Below are 26,483 nucleotides of genomic sequence, written 5' to 3'. Positions count from 1 at the left end.
ATTAAGTTTAACGGAGAATTAACTTAAATTTTCATTTCAGATTTAATGAATATAATTGATATGCACACAATGTTATGATATATTTAAGATAGTAAGTTTCAAATGTCATATAATCACATATATAATACGCTTAAAACCGTAGTGTCAAAATTCTTCATTAATTTCTTTTGTAAACTCAATTTTTAATCAAATAAGTTCATATACTCTCTCCGTTCCAAACATTATTTTCTTATTTGTTCCTTTAAGAAAGTGACATATTTTTAAATTCGACAATAATTTAACTTGAATTTTTCATTTTATTCTTAATGATAAGCTTGTAGCGATAAATGTTTACATATTTAAAATCACGAGTTTCAAAAATCATATTGTGACAGAAATAATATATATATATATATATATATATATATATATATATATATATATATATATATATATATATATATATTCTTTATTACTTTCTTATATTCCTTAAATTACGACATAAAAAGTGATAGCCAGATAAAAAAAATATACATGATAGGAGTATTTATTTGTGAATTTCGCAAAAATAGGTAAAGCAAGCTATTAATCGAAAAATAAGCAGCAGGATTAGACTAATCTGTGAGGCAAGCTGTCTCTTCTATATAAAGATAGACACAACCTTTAAGGAGGGCATGCAAAAGCCAAGTAGCAAATTAATTAAATCATACTACTTCCTTCAATATATACAGAAGTCTAAATTCCTTTTCCTTTACAATGAGCACAGAAGACAGTAATGTGTCTTCTTCTCAGACGACGACAGGTACAGAAACTAGTTGCCGTCAATGGTCATACGACGTTTTCTTGAGTTTTAGAGGTGAAGATACTCGAAAAAGTTTTGTTGATCACCTCTACACCACTTTGCATGAAAAAGGGATTCATGCATTTCGAGACGACATAGAGTTACGGAGGGGGAAATTCATTTCCCCTGAACTCCGTAACGCTATTGAAAAGTCTAGGTTTGCAGTTGTCATTTTCTCACAAAACTATGCCAATTCCTCCTGGTGTTTGGAGGAATTGACGAAGATTGTTGATTGCACTAAGCATAGAGGGCAAACGCTGATGCCTGTCTTCTACAGCGTGGATCCTTCAGTAGTGAGAAAACAGAAGGGGAGTTATCAAGAAGCTTTTGCAGAACATGAAAAGAATTTCGAGGAAAAGAAGATCAAAGAATGGAGGGATGCTCTGAAGGAAGCAGCTAACATCTCTGGATATGACGTCCAACACATGGAAGATGGGTAAGCAGACATCCATCTCTTTAATTCACTCTTTTGGCGCTCAATTACTTTCTTGTTTTTTTCTTTTTTCTTTTAAAACGTAAATAAAATACTGTAGACTGTAGTAGTAGAAAGCCAATATATATTACGCCACCCACAATTCTCTTCTTTTCGAAAGTTAAGTTGGTAATCTTATACTCCCTCCGTTTCAATTTATGCGAACCTGTTTGACTTGGAATTTGTGGTCCTAAACAAGTTAAAAAGGGGCCCAGAATATTTGTGTGGTTATAAAAGCTTCTCATTAAGGGTAGAGTTGTAAGTTTATACTAAATTATTTCCAAATTTAGAAAGGGTTCATTCTTTTTGGAACGGATCAAAAAGGAAATAGGTTCACATAAACAGAAACGGAGGGAGTAATATTTTTTATTCTTTTTACTAATTTAGTAGTATGTCTCTCATGGCCTATTTGACCAAGCTTGTAAAATTAAATTATTTTGAACTTTTTTAAAAAGTAATTTTGGGAAGGAGCTACTTTTTTGCTCCTAGAAAATTGCTTTTGCTTGTGCCCAAAAGCATTCTTTTCTAATTTCTAAAAGTTTGACCAAATACCTAACTATGGAACAATGTGTTTTTGGCCAAAAAAATACTTTTGACCAAAAAGAAGTTTGAGATATGAGTTAGCTTGCTCCATTTGACTTTATTTGACATAGTTAGACTCATCACAGAGTTTAAACAAGAGATTAAAGAAAGAATTATAAAATTTATGGTCTTAAATAACACCGCAATATGTGTATGCTTATAATACTTTTGAAATATTTGTAGTCTTAAACATGTCACATAACATTTATTTGCTCATAATATTATATGAATACTTCTCATTAAGAAAATATAAAAAACATCTAGAATGACTAATGAGATAGTGCTAAATAGAGTGGAACTAAGGAGGTGGTATTTCTCTCTTCTACAATATGGTGAATGAATCAGTATCTACTTTGGACAATTTTCTCATTAGGAGCTAACTTCAAGATTGATTTATGCTTAAGGACCATTTCCTATCATAAAAAAGAGCCAGACTTATCCTTGTTATTGTGTTTTTCAATGTTGGACCGTATATTATATTATTCACGTTCCAATTAACAAGCCTGAACGTACGAGCAGAGAGGGGTGTCAAGTGTCCCGCATTTGTTGATATCTCTATCAATCATTTTAACAATAATTTAGGATGCTTTTTAGCTAGATAAATCTAAAAATTAGATATTTTGTCCTAGAACAATTATACACATCAAAGTAAGTATATGAAGATATGGAGACAAGGAGAAACAGGAGTTAAACAAGTTTATTACTTTATTTATAAGGTTAAAGGGAGTCTTTTTTGTTAATTTTTTCATTGGTTGAGGATAAATATTTCTTCTTATACGATTTTGCGCAATTCTCCCTTCATTAGGTAGTTTTGAGGTTGAGTTAGATACAAGATCTATTTTTATCATGGTATAAGAATTAGAAATTATTCCTGCATACGGAAAGAGAGAGATAACATATATGCCACAGGGGAGTAACCACTATACTTAAGTATTTTAGACCTCATTTGTTTGTACTTAATGGAGGTCTGAATCTTAATCATTCAGATCTCAGACATTAAGTGCGTTTGTCTTTAAAGTCTGTATCTTAATTATTCAGATCTTAATCAGTAAGTGTGTGTTTTTTTTTACTTCATAACCACTTAATGGGTCTGAATAGGTCTGTATGATTAAGATCTATAATAGAGACTTAATTTTATTAAGATGCTATCACACATTCATTATTAATTGCCGCTACCGCCTATCATTATCAACTACCACCATGTCGTCACCATCACCATACTCAACCACCCCCACCACCACCACCACCACGCCACCACGCCACCACGCCACCATCATCCTCAATCATATCTGCCACCATAATCGACCATCACCACCCATAATCCCCACCACTCCGACCACCATCATTCTCACCCACAATCAACACTCATCCACCTCATCTACCATAACTGACCACCCTATCTACAACCACAGTCGGCGCTGCCCATCATTATATCCTACCATCACCCACTCACCCACCACCTTTCTCAGTTACAATCACCAACCACCACCCGTCATTATTGACTATCACCAACCACCACCACTATCCTCAATCATAATCGCCACCACTACCAATCACTACTAGCTACTAGCATAAACCACCATCATCGACCAAAACTACCACCAACCACCGCCTCTAGTCGGCATTCACCCGTTAGCCATCACCACCAACAACTATCATATTTTAAAAAAGGCAAAATAGCCTAAATGACACATATACTTGTATCACTTTGTCATCCCTGTCCCTGTATTCAATGAAGTTTCATCTAGACACCTGAACTCAATCAAAACATGTATTTTAAACCCCTTCGGCATTACGTATTGGTCACTCGCCTGACGTGGAGAAAATATCATATCCACATTAGATAAATCAATGCCACATCATCCAGTTAATACACCTAAGGGAAAAAGTAATTGGGAAAATCAAGAAAAAACCCTCTTCTTTATGGAATATAAAGTTAAGAAAAGTGCATCTGAAGAAGCGATTGAAGATAAAAGTTCAGAGCTTGAAGAAATCCTTAAGAAGAAAAGCTAGGGTCATTGTTGCTGCATTGGCTAAAACGTTAAAGAGATTGAAGGTAAGTGAGTCGCATTTTGGGGATCTCAATAAACCAAGCAGCCCCAAAATTAATTGCTGGCCAATCATCGTTTTTTCCATTCCCATTTCGGCCTAGCGCCATTAACAACACCCTTCAACTTCCCTTTTTCACTCCTTATTTAACCTCTTCTCCTTAGAACGAACATGAAAATTCAGATACTATAGAGCCTTTCCGGAATAATTTCCTTGCAGCAAGAAGCTGGGAGAGGTGTTATATGGATACAATCGAGTGTTACTAAACCCAAAGAATTAACGTCGTATATCTATGAATGTAGTATCTCAGAACGCCTTAGCAATTTCCACTTGCGATTTGACAATTTGTTCAATCTAGTGCATCTATCCTTAGATATATGATTTTGCAGGTAATAATTGGACTCTTCTTCTTCAGCAATTGGTTATTTGCATCCTGTTTTCTTGCTTTGTTTTCAATTATATACCTATTGCTTAGACCTGCTAATTACTGGCCTTTAGTTACACAAACGCTTTCTAGTTGGTGGTTCTTCTTTTCATAAGGCCGGGGAGAAATGGGGTTACGATAGGAAAGAGGGGGGAGAAGAAGACGGGGAGAAACGAGGTGAAATAAGGCCGAAGGGTTGGGAAACGGGTAGAGATACTTGGGTTGGAATATTAATTTACTCCTTCTCTTTTTATGGTTATTCTTTATTATTTTTAATATTTTTAAATCAAAATAAATATATGCACTCTCCTTTTTAGAGCGTGTAACCACTCATTTTTTTGACTCAGCAAAATGAATGACACATAAGCTCAGTCAACGGTTAAAGGGGCTTAAAATACATATTTTGACCGAGTTCAGTTGTCTGGATGAAACTTCATTGAATACAGGGATCGGGATGACAAAGTGGCATAAGTATAGGTGTCATTTAGGCTATTCTGCCTTTAAAAAACTATATTTTATTGATAGGATATTAGATTAGTTATTTCATTTGAATTTTATGTTTATTAATTTTCAAATAAAGATAAATTTTATATATTCAGACGTTAGAAATCAAACAGTCTTAATTATTTCTATTCAGATCTTAATACACATCTTAATATATTCAGATGTATATTTAGATTCAGATGTTTTAATCTTAATACACATCTTGATATTGAGATGTGTATTCAGATTCAGACGTCTTAATCTTAAAAAAAACAAATGAGGCCTTAGTGTTATTGGCTTTATAAACTTATTTGTTATTTCACTTCTTACAAATTATTAATTTATTAAAAAGAAAAAAGCTAAAACCTGGAAACTTAAATTTTTATCCTTAGTTAGCCTAGTAAATGCTTTATGATGTTGTTGTTGTCTTGGGGGTACAGTAGTGCTTGAGATGATGCCCAATTTTAGTGTTTTTTTTTTGTTTGTTTGTTTGTTTTGAGCCATACAAAGATTACTTGGTAATTAATAAAAAGAATAATTTACCCAAAAAAAGAAGATAAAAGTGCATTTAACCTGATATTTTGAAATTTTTAGATTAAATAATCACACAAGTCAAATATAGTAGAGTATTAGAGTACATATGTAAATGTTATGTTGCGCTACCCAATATTAGGCTACATTTACTGGACATGTTGTGATATTTCACTTTTTAGATTTCCGGTCCTCAATTTTAGCTTTTGAGATTGAGTTAAATCAAAAATCTATAATCCTAATATAGTTTTAGAGCATAATTAATTTATATTTATTAACTTTTGGGTTTGAATTAGACCCCATATTGAATGTCAATGTTTTGGCAGCATCGCTTTTTCTTTTGGGTACACTAGAACAAGCTACACAAATTTAAAGTCTTGTGACACAGAGGGTGTTTGGCTAAACTTATAAGTTAGTCAAACTGACTTACAATCATCTTTTGACTTATCTACGCATTTGGTAAACACACAAAGTGCTTATAAGCTAAAATCAACCATAAGTCATAAGTTGGTCACCCCCAACTTATGACTTTTGGCCAACTTATGACTTTTCAGCCTATAAGCACTTTTAGTTTGACCAACACTTTTACTGGTTTATCCTTAATAATATTTTCTAATTCACAAAATACTTTTCCCAAAATAAATTTCTTGATTTTCTCTTCATTCCATATTCGTTGTTAATTCTTTTTCTTTACAAAGAAATTTTTAATTTATAATTTTTTGAAAAAAACTCTAGGGTATTTTAGTTATTTTAACAAAAGAATAGCTTATCAGCACTTTTTAATCAAACACATCAACTGCTTATTATCAGTTTCAGCACTTTTATCCAAACATGTAAATGCTTATTTTAAAAATCAGTTTCAGCACTTAAAAATGTTTTTCAGCACTTCAAATTTATCAGCTATTTACAATCAGCTAATCCAAACAGGTTCATAGTTGGGTAAGCTTCATGACAAATTTGATGTTTAATACTCAAATCTGCTATTACATCTGGAATTTTAAGATATATCTACAAATTAATTCCGGGATCATTTGAAAAAGAAGAACTTGCACAGGGTTTTTATTTTTTACTAGTTGCTAATTTTGGCCCTGACACTTCTCTGGAGCTTCTTAATACCCATACAATCCCCAAATTAAAGTACTGCCAAAGAGCTATACTAATCGAAATTTTAGTGGATAATAATAATTCTGTCATTAGTATAGTAGCATGCACCAGACATTTCACTGTACTTCTCCCCATTTTAATTCAGGCATGAGTCAAGATGCATTAGACAAATTGCAGTGGCAGTTTTGAACAAGTTGGGCCATGTACGACCTAAAATTGCAGAAAATCTAGTCGGAATCGAGCCCCAAGTACAAAACTTAATATCTCTGCTGAATACAAATTCTGAGACTGATGTTCGCATAATTGGGATATGGGGTATGGGAGGCATCGGCAAATCAACCATTGCACGAGCTGTTTTTGATCAACTTCAAGAAATGTTTGAAGGTGGCTGCTTTCTTGATAATGTTAGAGAAGCTGCATCCAAATTTGGACTTCAAGCTTTGGCAGAAAAATTACTTTCAGAAACATTAAAAGAGACCAAAGACAATCTTTACACCAGCACCAACTTACTGATGAACAGATTGAGCTATAAAAAAGTGATGATCGTTCTCGACGACGTGGATCACGATGAGCAGATAGAAAACTTGATAGCTGGAGGACACAAAGGGTTCGGGCCTGGTAGTAGAATAATTATCACTACAAGAAACAAGCAATTGCTAGCGGCTTGTGGAGTGGACCAAGTGTATGAAGTTAGCCTATTAGGAACTAATGAGGCTTTGATGCTCTTCAACAGGTTCGCCTTCAAGGAAGCTCAACCGCAGGATCATTTCATGGAACTAGCGTTACGAGTGGTGAAATGTGCTTGGGGACTCCCGTTGGCTCTCAAGGTTTTGGGATGTTTTTTGCACAAAAGAGAAAAAGAAGAATGGGAAAGCGAGTTGACGAGGTTGGAAGGTATTCCTCATGATGATGTGATAGGGAAACTTAAATTGAGCATTGATGCATTGAATGATTTAGACAAGCAAATATTGCTTGATATTGCTTGTTTCTTTAAGGGGAAACGAAGAGAACCTGTGATCAAGAAATTCCATGCATTCGGTTTCAAACCTGAAATTGGAATACCAGTGCTTGTTCAAAGATCTTTGTTATCTATATCTGATGATGACAGATTTCAGATGCATGATTTAGTTCAAGAAACCGCTTGGTACATGGTTCGCCAGGGACAAACTAAAGAGAAATACAGCAGGTTGTGGATTCCTGACGACATATGTGATGTTATGTCAAAGAAATCGGTAAGTTTGGCTACCTAATAGCACCTTACACACTACATGATATATTGAACTGCTGCATAATTTACAATAGTACAATTTCAGGCAACAGTGTGTTACTTTCTTTAAAAAAAGGGAGCCCTGTATACAAAACATCCCGCATTCACGCAGGGTCTGGGGAAGCATTAGTGGCTGTTTCTACGGTTCGAACCCGTGACCTATAGGTCACGGTGTGTTACTTTCTAGCTTTCACTATTAGAACAGAGTTCTTTAGTTAACAGCAAACACCTACAGAGTCCTTGACATATACCGGCTACATTATTACTCATAAATGCTCTTATACGATATGCAGGGTACAGAAGCGATTCAGGCAATAATATTGACTTACCCACAAAAAGAGAAATTGAACTTATCATCACGGGCATTAAAAGGTATGGAAAATCTACGTCTGCTCAAAATCCGCAATGCCTACTTCAATAGAGGTCCAAGTTATCTTCCGAATGAGTTACAATGGCTCAATTGGCACAAGTTCCCCTCAACCTCTCTTCCACAAGACTTTGACGGAGAAAAGCTTGTCGGACTCAAGTTAAGTCGTGGCCAAATTTCACAACTATGGCCAGAACCTAAGGTACCCTTTGCCATCTGAAACATTGTTTTTCACAGAAGATGTTTCAATTTTTTTCTTTGTTACACTAGGGAGCATAGCTTAATACTGTACAAACTAAACTCTCTAACCTATCTTAACTGTATTGAGGATTTTATTGCATGCTTTAGATAGAAAGTACTGCTTCTCTTACAATGCGACTTCATATTTAAGGTTTCGTTTCTATCGGTACTGTACCAATTATTTGACTAGCAATGCTCTTAATTAATTATAGTGAGTTTTTTGTGAATTTAATCAGTCATATGTTTCATCAAAGAGACCTCAAATTAACAGAAAATCAAACAAGCTTGTTGGCTTTAAAACTAGATTACAAAACAACAACAAAAATCATTTCATTGTTTCTCACTCTTTTTGGTTTTTGACTTGAGCAGAACCTTGAGCAGTTAAAGTATTTGAATCTCAGCTACTCCAATGGGCTAACTACCTCTCCAGATTTCAGCATGATGCCAAATCTTGAAAAGTTGAATCTTAGCAACTGTAAATGCTTGGTAGTAGTTCATGAGTCAATTGGAACACTTGAAAGGCTTAAATACTTGAATATGTCTCACTGCTCAAAGCTGAGTCGTCTTCCGAATACCATTCACCTTGAATCTTTGGAAACTTTTCTTCTGTGGGACTGCACCAATCTTCAAAATTTTCCTCAAGTTATTGGCTTAATGCCAAATCTTTCAGAACTTCACTTGGAAGGGACTGCTATTAAAGAGCTACCCGACTCCCTCATAAATATCAGTGGCCTTGTGTCCATAAACCTCAGCAATTGCAAAAGCCTGGAAAATATAACCTACAGCATCTGCGGTTTGAGATGTCTCAGGAGTCTTAATTTCTCTGGCTGTTCAAAACTCGAGTCATTGCCCAAAACTCTTGGCCAATTGGAAACTTTGGAAGAAGTCCTTGTGGATGGAACTGCAATTACCAAGCTACCATCAACTATCTCCAAAATGGGAAACTTGAAAATCCTTTCTTTCAGTGGATGCAAGAATATTAAGGAAAATGATACGTCATTTGGAGTGGCAAGTTTAAGCATGTTCACTTCAATGACAAATATCAGGAATCTTATGAACCGATCAGATGCTGAGAGAAAGAAGCCACAAGCAGCACGGCCATCCTTATCTGGTTTGCGTTACTTGAAGAAATTAGACCTCAGTGACTCTGATTTGGTAGATGAAGTTGCTGCTGATATTTGGCACTTGGCCTCATTAGAGGAGTTAAATTTGAGCCGAAATAATTTTGTGCAATTTCCTTCAAGAGTATCTGGACTCCCAGGATTCAAAGTCCTGAAATTGGAAGAATGCAAGAACCTTGAAGTACTACCTGATCTTCCATTGAGTATTGCTGTAATAGAGGCAAACGAGTGCCCCGCTCTGCACACTCTTGGAAATCTGTCAACCCAACATGCATTCTTAAGGAAGGTTTCCTTTTCCAATTGTCACAAATTGCACGAACAAAGCAAGAAAACTGGCATTTGTGCTGCGGATTTGTTGTTGGAACTGCTGCTTCAGGTATGTATGCCTCTCCACGCTGTTTTTCAGCATATATGCTTACACTATATATTCCACATTTATGTATCTGTTACTCCGTTTACCCGACATGTAGTGTTGGAATTATATGATATAAAGCACCAAGCAACAGAAATACCATAATGACAATATTCACTGTCACTTGGATTTTGTGCAACAGGGGCACTCCATTATATATGGTCGCTTCAGTATACTGATTGCTGGAGGAAAAATTCCCGTGTGGTTTGATCATCAGAAAATAGGCGGTTCTATCTCAGTCCAGCTACCTTCAGATTGGCAAGTTAACATTGTGGGAATTGCAGTGTGTTTCGTTTTGGACAGCTTTATTCCAAAGTCAAGACTAGGTGTTACTTTCAAGTTGGTTAGCCCAGACCACAGAGAATACACTTTTCAAAATGCACCTTCTGCTGCTTCAAAGATGGGAGAAGTGTACGATTCTGATCACGTGTGGATAACTTATATCTCTTTCAATCTATTTCGGCTCCTCTTCCCTGATTTCACAACTGAAGATTGGACTAAAGTTTGCGGTAATCTTTCAATCAGAATAAGGCAGGATCCGTGGACAAAGGTAAGGAGGTGTGGAATTCAGCTTGTTTACAAACAAGATTTGAGTACATTGGCAGCTGAACGCGCGGGGGTTAATAAAGATTCAGTTGGGAGCAAAGAATTAGTGGTATATGAAGGAGGAGGTAAAGAAAGTAAAGAAGAGGCTGCGATCAAAGAGGATATTGCTGCACTTATGGCTGGGGTTACTGAATTGAATTGGGATGTTGACCCCATTGAGCAAGATACCACTCAGCTCATGAATTTAAGGAAATCAATTGCCTACAAAATTCAAAAGACTCTCTCTTTTGAATGCTAGCTTCCGGGTTCGAGCGCCGGGTACGAAGTCGCCTTTGTTAGGGAGAACATTTACTCCAAATGTGCGACTTCCACTGCGAATCCGAATTTAGTTGGGCTCCAATATTGGTACCGAGCATCAGGTGGGAAACAAAAGAAAAAGAACGCTAGCTTCTGTCTTCTATCAGCAGTTTGGTTGATGATTCTTGCTCATGATTGGCAACTTACGTGGTTTGTTTGTTTGTTATTTCCAAGGGCTTGAGTTTGCTAATAAAATTAAGAGAATAAGTGACTATTGGCTTTATTTTTGTTGAACTGATTGGCTTGTTGTACCATAAGAAAAGAAAAAAAAAAAAAATCTAAGTTGTAAGCCTTGTAGTTTTCTTATGTTTGGTTTTTATCTTAATTAGTGTGCTTTGTGTGGTGTTTTATTTACCTAAATGTAATTGCGTCCACTTGTATAAATTCAAGAATACTACTTATATTTTGTAAAATGCTCTAGTGAACTGGATTTATAGTTTTTGATATAGACTAGCATGAGATACCATAATTACGTAAACTAATAGAATCTGCCTAAGGGGTGTGGAAAAATATTGGATTATGGAGAATAAGATTTAGCTTAAGGATATATTTCATCTACACTGTGATGGAATAAAATTAGGCGTATCCCCTAGAATTGAACAAGCCCTTCTAATATAACTAGGAGTAGAAACAACAAAGATTGAATAAAAGAAAACACACCACGAAAAATAAGGAGAAGGTACTTTCTTAGTTTTTTTTCTTGGTCTCTCAACGTGACCACACAAAGACTTATATAGTCCAAAAAATCAAATGCACCATCTCATTAAAATGTCTAAGCCATACAGGCTCTTCAAAAGTTTACAGTAAAAATCATAAGCCATTAAGGCTATCGAATGACCAATTGTGTTTTCTAACAGTAACGTTCAAATTAGCATATTCAGATTTATTTTGTCTCAATTGAATTCAAAATTAAATTAATTTTTTGTTACAAATATATATAAAATAATTACTATAATAATGGCTCATTAATATAATAGTAAAAAAGATGAATCTAGACATAGTTTTAAAATATTTATTTTTGAAATATCTAAAGTATTATTCTATCATATGTTTGGTAGGAATGAAATGTGATGTCTTATGTTTTAGAACTCGATCCTGCGCTTTCAAGCCTTAAAAATCTCATTTTTACTCTCCTCAATTAGCGTGCACAAACATTTTTTCGGAAAGCTTTTATGTTGAAAGTTGATGAAAATAATAATTTTTGCCTTAAAAGTTGATTTTAGTTGACTTCGGTCAACATTTTGGGTAAATAGATCGGACCCGTATTTTGACAGTCCCGGTGGGTTCGTAATGAAATATTGGACCTGGGCGTATATTCGAAATAGAATTCCGAGGTCCCTAGCTCGAGATATGAATTTTTGTTAAAAATTGAAAGACTGAAAATCTAATGGTTCTAAGAATTTGGTTAATGTTTGATCTTGTTGGTATCGAGTCCGTATTTTAGTTTCGGAGCCTAGTACAGGTTCATTATGGTATTTAAGACTTGTGTGTGAAATTTGATGAGAAACGGAGTTGGTTTAATGTGATTCGGACGTCCGGATGTGAAAATAGAAGTTTTAAAGCTTTCTTGAAAATTTTATTCGAGTTAGTGCTTAATTTGTAGTTCTAGGTGTTATTTTGGCAATTTGATCGCTCGAGCAAGTTCGTATGATATTTTAGGTTATTTTGGCGATTTAATCGCGCGAGCAAGTTTGTATGATGTTTTAGGACTTGTGTGCATATTTGGTTTGGAGCCCTGAGTGCTCGGATGAGTTTCGGATAGGCTACGGGAGGTTTGGACTTAGAAAAATCTGGGTTTTTTTCTTCAGCTTCAGTGTTTTCTGGTTTCCTTATTCGCGTTTGCGAAGGTACTCCCGCAAATGCGAAGAGCGAACTGGAGCTGGGTGGATTTTGTTCTTCGCGAACGCGTAATCTCGATCGCGAACACGGAGTGATAAGTAGGAATTTTAACCTATTATTTACTCTCTTTTACTTGCGTTTTGGGCCTAAAATGCGTGAAGGTATTCCTGGAAACTAATGTAATATGTTTGCTTGCAGGAATTGATCAAAATGAGCCAAAGGAGGCATAATCAACTCATAAAGGAGTCAAAACTGGAACAAAAACCAAGACTGGGGCAGGAGACCTGAAACGCGGACCGCACAAATATGCTGCGGTCACGGAAGCCACAACGCGGTTGCGATCACAAATACGCGGCCTGCAAAAGGGAGATATAGAGAGTGCATTTTCAGGCCAAATGTTGAGCGAGGTTCGCGCCAGAAAAGTGCTGCCGCAAAAGTCTCGTCGCGACCGTGATTGGAATTATGCAATTCGCTATTGTTGAGGTTTAGAGAGTTTACATTTCAAGCAAAAACAAGGAGTGCGGTCCACAGTAGAATTACGCGGCCGCGGTAGTCTCCTACGCGACCGCGATGCAAATTACGCGCCCCGCGAAACAATGCTCAACCCAGATCCAAAAGTTAAAAATGCAGACCGTGGCCAGATTTACGCGGCTGTGAAAGCATGAGTGCGGCCATAGTGAGAATTAAGCGGACGCGAATCCTCCGCATGGGCATTTTGTCCGAAAATTTCAGCTTAGTATAAATAGATCTTTTTAACATTTTTAGGAAAAGTTATGTCTTTGCTGAGCACGTGAGACGGCTGAAAATTCCATTTTGGGCAATTTTGTACTAGAATTATCTTTCAACATTAGATTTTCATCTTTTAATCTAGTGTTATGAATTTTATCTTTATTTAATCGATTTCTGCTATTTCCATGAGTAACTAAACCCATAGCTAGGGTTGTGACCCAACCCTAGTGCGGGTATTTGATGGGTCTGGAATTTTAGGACTTGAATGTATATGGGTTAATAGTAGTATTTAGCCTAGTTCTTGCTAGAACTATGAAATTATTGGTTGCAAACACTGATTCATGCCTTTATGACTTAGTCTTTACTTGAGAAAGAGGGACTAGGTCTAGGAAAACTAGGTTAACAAGGAATTGGAATAAACTCAAGAAAATAATAGCCCCAATTAAAAGGTTAAACCTAGAGATAGTAATATCCGACTTGAGCTAATATCACTTGAATTGCATGAATATCCATTTGGACTTGAGAAAGCCAAACTGGGCAAAGTCACTCAAACTACCGAGAGGTATAAAGTGAGTACCCGGGTGTGATAGCTATATTACGATCCCTGATGGGTTTTCAATGTCTTTGCCTTATGCTTTTTATGTTTTGATGATCTAACAAACTTATTGTGAAGAACCAGATAGATAACCTAACCCACATGGTATACATTTCAAATGAATAATGTCCAGTATGATCTCCAGCAAATGAATGGACAACCACAGAGAGGAATACAACAGGGACCTGGTGACCTGGTCCCTTAGGGTTCTCCGACAGAAGTACAAGTCAGTCACTGTCCGCAACTACTACAAAGAGGAATACAACAGGGACCTAGTCCCTTAGTGTTCTCTGACAGAAGTACAAGTCAACTTTACAACTGGAACACAACTGCACAAAAGTAACTGTGTAGCAGACAGTGCAACAATCACTTCTCATTGGGAAGAAGCGTGTACCAAGAATTGACATCACCATCCATTGTGATGTCTTTTTGTAGTATAACAACCTGGTACAAGGCACAAGAAATTTACTTGTGCATTCAATGATATTCTCTCAAGCATAACAGTGTTCATCCGGCATTGAAGTAACTGGTGTGTCAAGAACAAGAAGACAACTCCACTAAGGATCAATTTCATAATGAGTATATGTATATGTGTAGTTGAGTTGTAATCTTGTTATTTGCTATTCATTGTATCTCCTATCTTGCTTTCTTAGAAGCTTTCTCTTAGGAAAACCAAAAATTCATAAACTTCCGAGTTTATATTGTGACTAGGTTTAGTCATAAGTTTAAAGTCTTTATAACTATAAGAGTCACAAAGTGGCTTGTGGTAAGAATATCACAAGTTAGTTGAAGTCTTTGTAATAGGGTTATTACAAAGTGGATTGTAATAGTGAGATTGCAAGTTAGTGAAATTAAAAGCCTACAAGTGTAGGTAGTGGTTTTTTGATCCCCTTGAGTGGGATTTTTCCACGTAAAAGTTCTTTGTCTTCTTTACTTACAGTTTTATTAGCATTCTCAGCTTAACCTATAGAGGACCAGGTACTCTACTGTTTGATGGACTCATACAAACTAACAATCCCAATTAATCACATGATTGCCCTAGATTCTTGCTACCCGTTAGATATCCACCTAGGTGGAAGTCACTAACCTAGTCCCTTTAAACCCTTGAAAATCAACAACAACAATATTATACTTAGTTTCAAATATTGTATCCTATAGAATAGAAGTAGAAGTAGAAAACAAACCAACCATTTGTGGAGGTGTAATGAAGAGCAAAACCCACATCTAGACTTGGATATAAATCTAATTCCAAATATTAACTCCCTATGGATTCGATCTCTACCTAGTTGGGTTAAAATTGCATCGACCATCCTCTCTACTCAATAGTAGTGTAGGCTTGGACCCGATCAATTTTTGGCGCTGTTGCTAAGGAGTTAGACGGTTTTAGCTATATATCCGAGTATTTGTATGTTTTGTTTTTCTTTCCCTTCATTTTTCTAATTTGCGTGTGGATTGCCTTTTGGTACGAAATGGCTCTTAACAATGAAGCTCTCAGAAATTTTCCATTGGAGAAAGAGGTAGATGATGATAACGTTGATGAGATTCAACCTGCATCTCAAGTATAAAGGAGAGTCCGACCACCTCATGATAATATTCCAAATCCTCCCCCACTTCCTCCAAGAGCAGCACACCATGTGTTGCCCAACGAAGTCTATGCAAGTGCAATAGTCTCACCCCGGATTAGGGCGGGCAACTTCCAAATAACCAATGTCCGTTAGAATATAAGGGTTTCTTCATCGGAGCTCCACACCAAAATGCCTAAAAGCATCTAAAAGATTTTTTTGACACGTGCTAGGGGAGAAAGCAAACCAACATTTCTGAGGACGCACTGAGGTTAAGGCTATTCCCATTTTCTCTAAGGGGAAATGCTTTGGATTTGCTAGAAAGGTTGCCCAACCATTCCATCACCACTTGGACGAGTTGGCCGAGAAGTTCATTGCAAAGTTCTTTTCTTCGGGGCATATGGAGACATTAAGAGATGAGATCCTTGCTTTTAAATAAGAGCCAAATGAACCGCTGCAAAAGATTCGGGAAAGGTATCAGACGATGGTTAAATAATGTCCGAATAATGATGTGACCAAAGCCGTGATCCAACAAACATTCTACCGTGGCATCAACACAACAAACCAATGTGTGGTTAACCAACTCGCCGGGGGAAATTTCATGAACACGCCATATGCCAAAGCATGTGAAATACTTGATGAGATGGTAGATACTTCTTCGGCGTGGCAAAGTAGAGCTAATGTTCCACAAGGTGATCCTAATGTTATACACCTACACAAGGAGTTACATGACTATGGCCAAGCTATAACCGAGTTGACTACTACCATGAACCAATTGGCCAAAGCTCAGTTGTAACAAGTTCAAGGGCCAAAATAAATGAATGCCATGGAATGAGTGAATATGATGATCAACAAGAGAAGTCAACGAGGTCAACAAGTTCAAAACAATCCGGACCAATTTGAGCAAAGTGGTAGTGGGTACAATCAAGATGATTCCTATGATGATCAAAGTGAAAAGTTGCAATATGTCAACAATTATCAAGGTCAAAGGGGCAATGCTCCGAATCAACAACATTGGAGATCACAAGGAAATTGGGGAAATCAAGGTCAACAAGGAAATTGGAATAGTGGAAACGACAACAACCAAAGCAATTGGGGGAACAACAACAATCAAAATTGGGGTAACCAAGGAAACCAAGGTAATAGGAGTGGCAATAATAATAGTAATTGGGGAGGCAACAACAATCAAGGGTTTGTAACAACAACAATCAAGGAAATCGGGGGTCGGGTTTTAAAGGCCCCCTATGTATCAACAACCGAACAACCCGCCTCCATTTCCATCACAAGGTCCTAGATCTTCCAATAATGAGATGGGACGGATTGAATCTATGTTCGAGAAAATGATGAAGAAAAACGCTGACTCCGATGCCCAATTGGCCTTCCACAACACTTCTATCCGCAATTTGGAAGTACAACTTGGCCAAATTTCTCAAGCTTTGAATACTCGTTGATGTTTTAAGTGTCAATACCACACAAGGGGGGGGGGGCGATTTGTGTGGCTCTTCTAGGTGTTCTAACTACTACTGTTTGCGGAATTAAAAGTACATAAAATAAAGAACACAGAGATTTTTACGTGGAAAATACCCCGCTCAAAAGGTGAAAAAACCATGACCTACTACTCAGTAGGATTTTCCCCAACACTTCACTAAATCACTGAGCCAAAACAACATTTACAAACTCTTTTTAAACTTAAGGATTACCTCTAATCCCGTTGTAGCAACCAGCCTCTAACTGTTGCGACAACTTCAAGTTAGCCTATAACTTGAACTCTCAAAGTACCTAATACAATTGCTTCTATGAAAGCTGGAAAGGTACAACATTAAACCACCTACTACAATTGAACTAGAATAAGAAAAAAATACAATAAATTTGGTTCTTTTATCTCGTTCAAGTAGCTTCAGGAGTGCATACTCAAATATCACATAAATTGCTTGCAAAACCGCCTTGTTCTTTTGCTTTCAATTTAGTTTAACTTCTACGTATGTGCAATCCATGTAAAAGAGATCAATCATTGTCATTTAATAGGTTGGTAATCAGAGTTTGATTGGGATTCAATTTCTGATCTTCTATCGTATTGGAGTCCTTGACAATATCAAACTCTAACACTCTCTTTATCCAGATTGTGTTCTCTTCATATAAGGAGACTTTCTCCTCTTATCCAATATGCAACCTTTTCGATCAGATCAGGAGATATTGCTTCTTGCTCAGTGGGACTTATCTTCTTCACGTACATCTCACATGTATAGGTTGATCATGACTGTGCTTCACATGATGGACCTGGTCCATGACTGAGTTCATTTGTCATTCTTCAAAACTTCACCTGTTCTTGGGCCAACAAATTCACCTTTTTTGATGATGAAAAACTCTGTGCTTTTTACTGATTAAAAGACCGGTAAGAACTCAGATTAACCATCAACACTAGACTTGAAAATTTACTTCTCATAAAGGACCAGGTTAATTAGGTTATAAATATCACTTATTCAGAATAATGGGTAAAGCGCAATATCTTACCCCTTTTGGCTTCGTTGAAAAGTTGCATACTTAATGTGAATCCCAAATTTTAAAAAGTACTTATGGCCACTAGCGCAACTGCAAGTGAAAACATAGTGCAATTATCAATAATCAACAAACATATTTAAACTATTAAGGTCAGAATCATCATAGAACAAGAGAAACAGTTGTTGTCATTGATCATGATATGTTGCCATTAACAGTCCACAAAAATAAAGAAAGACTTTCAAAACATGAGCAAAAATAGAAAAATTCCTAATCCGGGTCACTGGGTTTCACTGGGGTTACTAGACAGGTTCAGAAGACAAGTACTAGGAGACCCAAGGCTTGGAGGAACTAGAGGGTTGATTCTGGAGAAGGTTCAGCATATTTTGAAGGATTCCATCACTTTTCTCCTTTTCTTTTGCTAGCTCAGTTCTAAGGCCATCCCTCTGAGTTTCCAATTCAGCCACACGAGCCTTGAGCCTAGTAATTTCAGCATCCTTAGTTCCACATTCCTGAATCAAAGTCCTAACCTTGCTGTTGATGGGTGTCTTCAGAGATGAACCAGGTTCAACTGGGATGGCATTGACTGGATAGTCACAAGCCAGAAGAGTCTTAATACTAAAATGTTCCTTGCTTTATGCCATTTCCCATTTCTTCAAAGGCACGTTCAGCCTGTCTAGAACAGTGGTCAGTATGAAGCCATATGGAGTAGCATGAGCCTTAGAGCCAGTGATGACCCTGTCTAGCAATTTTACAATGAGAGCAGGCCAGTTGATCTGCTTTCCTCTCTCAAAGCACTCCATAAGAACTAGGTCTATGTAATTTGCAGTATGTCTTCTCTCTTGTCTGGGTAGTAGGCACTTGTTGACAAACTCAAACACAACCTTGTGCTCAGCCCTCATCTCACTTTTCTGCACAACCCTGACTTCATTCACATCCTCTAAATCACAGAACCTCTTGGTGATCTCAAGAGCAGTAGGTAGGAAGTCCATTCATGGCCACCTTTGCCTAGTGTAGTCATCAAACCCTTCAGAGGGTATATCCAGAATTTCTCCCAGTTTCGCAACATCAAATTGCATTGGGACTCCCTTCACCAAGCTACTTACAACCCCATCCTTAACATCAGCATTTGCCATGAACTCAATCAGTTCATTTCTGGCTAGTCTCCCATCCATCTGAAGGACCATGTCCTTCCAACCTTGAGCAGTTAAAGAGTCAACCAACCTCATCATCCCTGGTTCCACCAGGTCCTTCAACAATCTACCTTTCAAATTTTTTCTTTTGCCAAAGATGGCAAACTTGTCATGTTCCTTCTCAGATTCCTCTTCTTTTTCTTCTCCACTCCACTCTTCATCATCTAAAACTTTTGCTTGTTTAGCTTTCACTGCAGATCTTGTCCTCTTGGCTAGTGAGGGTGCAACAGACACAGGTACAGAAGAAGACTTCTTGGAAGAAGTCTTGGACCTTTTATGTTTGGGTATAAGAACCTCCACTGTTGTACCCTTTTCTTGATGAACCAGTTCCATCTCCTCTTCTTGTACAACCTCAGAGGATTCTACAACTTTTCCCTTTCCCTTATCCATTTTCCTTTTCTTGCTTTCTTCTAGAGCCTTTTGTAAGTCAGCTTCACTTTGTTTTACCCTGCTTCTTGTGGCTCTTCCCTTAGGCATTGAAGAGGCAGTAGGTTTTAGGGATGAAGTTTTTCTTTTCTTGGATGGCTTGGGAACATTTGGGGCTTTTGGTGTGGTAGTTTTGCGTTTCTTTAGGTCATAACTTGTCCCAATCTTTCTCAGTAGATCAGCTAGGGTCTCTTCAATAGACGAAACAGGTTCATCTCTCCTTTTGCTCAGATGAACCAACCCCTCAGCAGCCTCCCCAGACCCACTTTCCCCTAACTTTATGCCACTCTCTTCTAACCTCTCTTATGCAACCCCACATATAGCATGAACTGCTCCCTTCCCATTTCCCTTTTCTTTACCACATGCACCCTTTCTCTCTTTTTCTTTTTCAGACTTCTTTTTACCTCCACTCCTACTCGACTCAGCCAACTTAACATCCCTAATGGGTCCAACCAGAACAAACCTAGTTTCAAAGTTTTCAATAACATATGAACTTACATCAGTAGGGAATTCTTGAGTCTTTTCAGAGTTAGAAGACCCATATCCTTTCCCCTCAGTCGCAGATTGAAAGGATTCAGACACAGAAATGGAATTAGAATTTGGAGATGGGCTATTTTTCACTTGGCTAGCTTTCAACCTTTCATTTAAAACCTTTCTCAAAGCCCCAGATGCTACAGTTTTTCAAGCTAACATTTTCTGCCTTCGAAACCTAGGTTTTGGGGATTCACTAGGAGGAGTAGATGAGGATGAATTTGAGGGTGATGGTGGTGGAGGAGAAACAGGATGATCTTGTGGGTTAGACATTTTTGTTCGTTTATTGAGTTAATTTGGGAATTTTGGTGAAGAGAGCAATTAGAGTTGAAGAAGAGAATTTTTGACGGTTTTAGAATAATGAAGAAGATTAGATATGTGGTGTGTATTTAAAGATAATTAGACATTAATTTAGTAATGACAGCTTTTCAGGGGTCAAATAGAGGTCTAATCAAACTGTAATTCCAGACTTTTAATGATTATTTGGCTTCCCTAAATATTAGGCAAAAATCACGATTTTAGAGTTCTAAATGGACGAAACTGGTTCAATACTTCAACGAATTATATTTTCTAGGAATTTCACAAGTATAGAACTTCTGCTCATGATTGAATTATTAATCTTTCTAATTGTGCAAAGTATTGAAACCATACCTGAGCTTTCATATGAACTCATTTTGATGAACCAGGTTCTTCATTTAGAATTCTCTTGAACATGCCTCAAATGCCATAATAGAAAAAACTTTGTAAGAGATCAGTGAGTCATATATACACATGTCACAGGAGTATACTAATTAAAGTATCATACTGAGTAAGAATTAATCTAGATATTTACACAAAGTTAGAATTCCTAGGCAAAAATTATTATTTTTTTCAATTTTTTTTGTTTTCTGAGCTGGACCTATTACGTGATCTTAATCATCCCTAATTCCAACCTGTTCCTCTCAAAATTTTCTCTACTCGGTACTTTAGTGAAGATGTCAGCAATTTGCTTATCAGTAGTACAAGATTCTATGGATATCAGACATTTCTCATAGTTGTCTCTTAAGAAATGGTGCCTAACATCTATGTGCTTAGTCCTTTTATGATGAACAGGGTTCTTTGTCATACTTATAGCACTAGTGTTATCACAGAATATAGGAATGCAACCTACTTCTATACCAAAATCTACCAGCTATTGTTTGATACATAGCAATTGAGCACAACAAGAAGCAACAACAACATATTCAACTTCAGTAGTTGACAAGGCCATAGATTTTTGCTTTTTAATAACCCATGACACAAGACATGAACCAAGGAAGTGTGCTATACCTGAGGTGCTCTTCCTATCCACTAGAAAACCTACATAATCAGCATATCCTACTAAATTGAAATTTCTACCTTTGGGATACCAAAGACACAGATCAATGGTGCCTTTTAAGTATCTTAGTATCCTTTTGACAGCAGTCAGGTGAGACTCTTTAGGATTTGCCTGAAAGCGAGCACAAAGCCCTACACTAAAAACAATGTCAGGTCTGCTAGTAGTAAGATACAAGAGTGAACCAATCATACCCCTATACAACTTTTGATCAACTGATGAACCAGGTTCATCAATATCTAATTTAGTGGTAGTTGCAATGGGTGTGTCTATTTCTTTAGATTCTTCCATTTTAAACTTTTTGATTAGCTCCTTTGCATACTTCTGCTGATGGATCATGGTTCCATTTGGACTTTGTTTGATCTGTAAGCCTAAGAAGAAGTTAAGCTCACCCATCATGCTCATTTCAAACTCACTCCCCATTAATTTTGCAAAGTCCTTACTTAGCTTATGAGTTGTGGCCCCAAAGATTATGTCATCAACATATATTTGTACAACAAAGAGATCCTTACCTTTTTCCCTCAAGAATAAGGTACTATCAATTTTACCTCTTTTGTAACCATGCTCCAGCAGGAATTTGGATAATCGTTCATACCATGCTCTTGGGGCCTGCTTGAGTCCATAGAGAGCCTTGTCTAACTTGTACACATGCTCAGTATATTCCTTTCTCTCAAACCCTGGAGGTTGTTTTACAAACACTTCTTCTTTCAGGTAGCCATTCAGGAAGGCACTTTTGATATCCATTTGATGAAGAGTGAATTCCATGTGTGCTATAAAGGCTATGAGGAGTGTGATTGCCTCTAGTCTTGTAACTGGAGGAAAGGTCTCATCATAGTCTATGCCCTCCTCTTGGCTGTAACCTTGGACCACCAGTCTTTCCTTGTTTCTTGTAATTGTTCCATCTTCATCGAGTTTGTTTCTGAAGACCCACTTTGTACCAATGACTGATCTGTCCTTGGGTCTTGAAACTAGATGCTAAACTGGACTTCTCTCAAACTGATTGAGTTCATCTTACATTGCAATCACCCAATCTGTATCCTGCAAAGCCTCAACAACATTTTGAGGCTCAGTAAGAGATAAAAAGGCATCAAAAGCACACAAATTCTTTAATCGTGATCTAGTTTTGACTCCAGATGTTGGATCAATGATAATGTTCTCAATAGGATGAGAACTTTGATACTTGTGAGGTTTCATAACCAAGTGGTTTCTTCTAGATGTTTCTCCCATGTTCTGTTGCTGAGGAATAGGGTCATGAACAAGTTCTTTTTGCGGATTTATTTCAATTCCTCCTTGATTAGTCCCCCCTGTCAGGTTGCCCTGGATGGAAGAACCTATTCCATCACCTACTCCTTCTTTCGGTGCCGCTTTGACTTGTGCTGAGGCTTCAGTCAAATCCTTTACCAATCCAATGGCTTCATCTTCATATTCTTGTCTCCCAGAAAGAATGTTAGTTTTATCAAATACTACATGTACACTTTCTTCTACACACAAAGTTATTTTATTGAACACTTTATATGCTTTTCTATGTGAAGAATATCCCAAGAATACTCCCTCATCACTTCTGGGATCAAACTTACCTAGGGAGTCTTTTCCATTATTGTGCACAAAGCACTTGCAACCAAATGACCTAAGATGTGATATATTTAGTTTTCTCCCTTTAAGTAACTCATAGGGAGTCTTCTCTACAAGAGGTCTAGTCATGCATCTACTGATAATGCAACACGCAGTGTTTACAGCCTCTGCCCAGAAGCTATGGGGCAATTTACTAGAAAGAAGAATAGTCCTAGCCATGTCTTCAAGAGTCTTGTTCTTTCTTTCAACTACTCCATTTTGTTGAGATGTCCTAGGGGCAGTGAAGTTATGATCTATACCATTTTCATCACAAAATTCAGCAAACTTAGCATTCTCAATTTCAGTTCTGCGATCAGACCTAATTGATGCAAGTTGATTTCCTAATTGTTTCTGAGTTTTTCGAACAAAGACAGTAAACATGTCAAATGCTTCATCTTTAGATATTAGAAATAGTACCTAGGTAAATCTAGAATAGTCATTAACAAGTACCATTATATATTTCTTTCCACCTCTACTCATGGTTCTCATTGAACCACATAGATCCATATGGACCAGTTCCAACAACTTGGTTGTGCTTACCATTTTCTTGCTTTTGAAGGATGATCTTACCTGCTTCCCCCTTGCACAAGCCTCACAAACTTTGTCTTCCTTGAACTTGATGTTAGGTAACCCTATCACCAAGTCCTTAGAGACCAATTTGTTTAGCTGATTCAGACTAGCATGACCAAGTCTTTTGTGCCACAGGAGGGGATCATTTCCAGCACACTTAGGCAGGTTAGTTCATTTTCTAAGAGAGTGGACAAATCTACAATGTAAATATTGTTAACTCTTTTTCCCTGCAAAACAATCTTGTCAGTGGTAAGATTAATCACAAAGCATTTAGTAGAGGTGAATGCAACAATGTTATCTCTGTCACACAGTTGTGACACACTGATAAGGTTGTATTTCAAGCCATCTATCAAGTAGACATTCTCAATGGAGTGAGATCCTGTCTTACCTACCTTTCCAACCCCAATGATCTCACCTTTCTTCCCATTTCCAAAGGAGACACTGCCTCCCTTTAAGTCCTTAAGTGAAAGGAACTGATTCTTGCTTCCAATAATATGTTTTGAGCAGCCACTATCCATGTATCATATTTGGCTGCTTCCCTTCACTTGGACCTGCAAAAAGAAATCAGGGGTTAGTCTTAGGAACCCAAACTAGTTTGGGTCCCTTTCTATGGGCAAAGGGATAAATCAGATTCCTTCTAGCCCACCCAGACAACTTATTTTTTTCTTGAACAAAGGTTTTGTTCATTTGACTGGCCTTTTCTTTTGCATTACATTCATTTTTGTAATGGCCAGTCTTGCCACAATGTGTGAAAATTTTGTTTTTAGGAAGAGTGAGGTACTTGCTTTTAGGATCTTACTTAGGTGCTTGAGTTCCATAACCAATCCTCTTTTGTTGCTACTGTGATGTTCGTGTAGCCTGGAGAGTGCATCAGAAGCCTTGTTCCATTTGCAAGTTCTATCTAGTTCATGTTTTACCTTCCCTAGATATTCTTTTAGTACTCTTATCTACTCATGTTTCCTGTATAGCTCATCCTTCATTTTTCCTAAGTTTTCTTCTAGGGTGAGATGAGTGTGATCAGCTATCTTCTTTCCTGTTCCTAGTTTTAGTTTTAAGTTCTCAGACCTAAGTTCTAGGACACTAGTGTCAAGTTAAAGAACCTGGTTCTTCAACTCAGTATTTTCACTTTCACTCTCATTAGCCCTAGACTCTAGATTTTTGCACTTGGCTTTTAGGATCATACATTCCCTAGATAGCTCTTCCTTTTCATTATTAATTATCTCAAACTCATCAATGAAATCCTGCAATAGCTCAGACAACCTTTCTTTAGACAAGAATTTAATCTTGTCTTTGAGATCAAGAATACTTACCTTCTGTTCATCATCTGATTCTCCTATGGCCATAAGAGCTTGTTCATCTCAAGCTTCATCTTCTGATTTCTCATATGATGTTTCTCCCCGGGCAGCAACCATAGCTTTTGTTGATCCTTTGTTCCTTCTTCCTGCTCCGTCGTTCAGTCCTTTCCTTCTTCCACTCAATTTCCCATTGAGGGCAGTTCTTGATTATGTGATCAGTCTTACCACACTTGTAGCAGCCCTCATTGGTCTGTTTCTTAGGAGCTCTTGGTTTGTTGAAGGTTGTACCTCTTGAAGAACCCTTTCCTCTCATTAAGTAATTTTTGAAATTTCTAGTGATCATAGCCATTTCATCATCCTACAAATCTGAACCTTCAGCAATTTTGAGAGACAAACTTCTTTTCTTCTTGGGTGCATCCATTTTCATGGTCTGCCTTCTCAGTTCATAGGCAGTAAGGTTTCCTATTAGTTCATCCAGCTTGAGGGTAGCAATGTTCTTTGATTCCTGAATAGCAGTGATTTAGCTTTCCCAAGAGACTGACATAACCCTGGTCAAAATTTTCTCAACTTTGTCTTCTTCGAGAATAATTCTTCCAAGAGATTTAAGTTCATTTGTTAGTGTGGTGAACCTTATATACATCTCTTGGATGGTTTCTCCTTCCTTCATGGTGAAGTTCTCATACTGGGAGTACAAAAGTTTTCCTCTAGACCTCTTCACTTGAGGTGTTCCTTCATGAGCCACTTGCAGAGTGTCCTAGATTTCCTTAGCAGTAGTACAACTTTGAATTCTACTGTACTCATCTGGACCTAGTCCACACACGAGCCATTTCTTGGCCTTGGCATTTTTCTCTCACTTCTTCAGGTCTTCAGCAGTGCAGTCAGCCCTTGTCTTAGGCACATCCACTCCTTCAACATTCTTCTTTGTATTTGCTAGAGGACCATCAGTGACTATGCCCCAGAGCTCATAGTCTTCTCTTATGATGTGATCCCTCATCCTGTTCTTCCACCAAGAATAGTACTGACTATTGAAAAGTGGAGGCCTAGCAGTGGATTGCCCTTCCCAGTTCGCAGTTCCCAGGTGGTGCACTCATGTTGATCTTTTCCTAAAGTGTTAGCCTCTTCAAGGATAACCTGATCTGATACAAATTGATGTTTTAAGCGTCAATACCACACAAGGGGGGGGGGGTGATTTGTATGGTACCCAATTTTTGATATAGAAGAACCAGGTTCTTCTAGGTGTTCTAACTACTACTATTTGCGGAATTAAAAGTACCTAAAATAAAGAACACAGATATTTTTGCATGGAAAATACCCAGCTCAAAAGGTGAATAAACCACGACCTACTACTCAGTAGGATTTTCCCCAACACTTCACTAAATCACTGAGCCAAAATAGCATTTACAAAACTCTTTGTAAACCTAAGGATTACCTCTAATCCCGTTGTAGCAACCAACCTCTAACTGTTGCGACAACTTCAAGTTAGCCTATAACTTGAACTCTCAAAATA

General features: G+C 37.3%; 1 protein-coding gene across 1 annotated transcript; it reads left to right on the top strand.

The window, feature by feature from the left end:
• The first annotated feature begins 651 nt into the window (after positions 1-651).
• LOC104248995 (TMV resistance protein N-like) lies at positions 652-11,188 on the top strand. Its single transcript, XM_009805356.2, has 5 exons — positions 652-1,256; positions 6,611-7,697; positions 8,026-8,301; positions 8,709-9,836; positions 10,015-11,188. Exons 1-5 carry the CDS (start codon positions 736-738, stop codon positions 10,714-10,716), a joined length of 3,714 nt encoding a protein of 1,237 aa, XP_009803658.1. The 5' UTR covers positions 652-735; the 3' UTR covers positions 10,717-11,188.
• Positions 11,189-26,483: the final 15,295 nt, after the last annotated feature.

The sequence above is a fragment of the Nicotiana sylvestris genome, chromosome 2 (genome assembly GCF_000393655.2).
Source record: "Nicotiana sylvestris chromosome 2, ASM39365v2, whole genome shotgun sequence".
Taxonomy (NCBI): domain Eukaryota; kingdom Viridiplantae; phylum Streptophyta; class Magnoliopsida; order Solanales; family Solanaceae; genus Nicotiana; species Nicotiana sylvestris.
This window is presented reverse-complemented; position numbering and strand designations above follow the sequence as displayed.

Excerpts from the sequence above, each read along its gene's own strand:
- LOC104248995 (XM_009805356.2), top strand. The coding sequence starts at position 736 with ATGAGCACAGAAGACAGTAATGTGTCTTCTTCTCAGACGACGACAGGT. Across the intron at positions 1,257-6,610 it reads GTCCAACACATGGAAGATGG|GCATGAGTCAAGATGCATTA; the intron begins GTAAGCAGACAT and ends ATTTTAATTCAG. Across the intron at positions 8,302-8,708 it reads AACTATGGCCAGAACCTAAG|AACCTTGAGCAGTTAAAGTA; the intron begins GTACCCTTTGCC and ends TGACTTGAGCAG.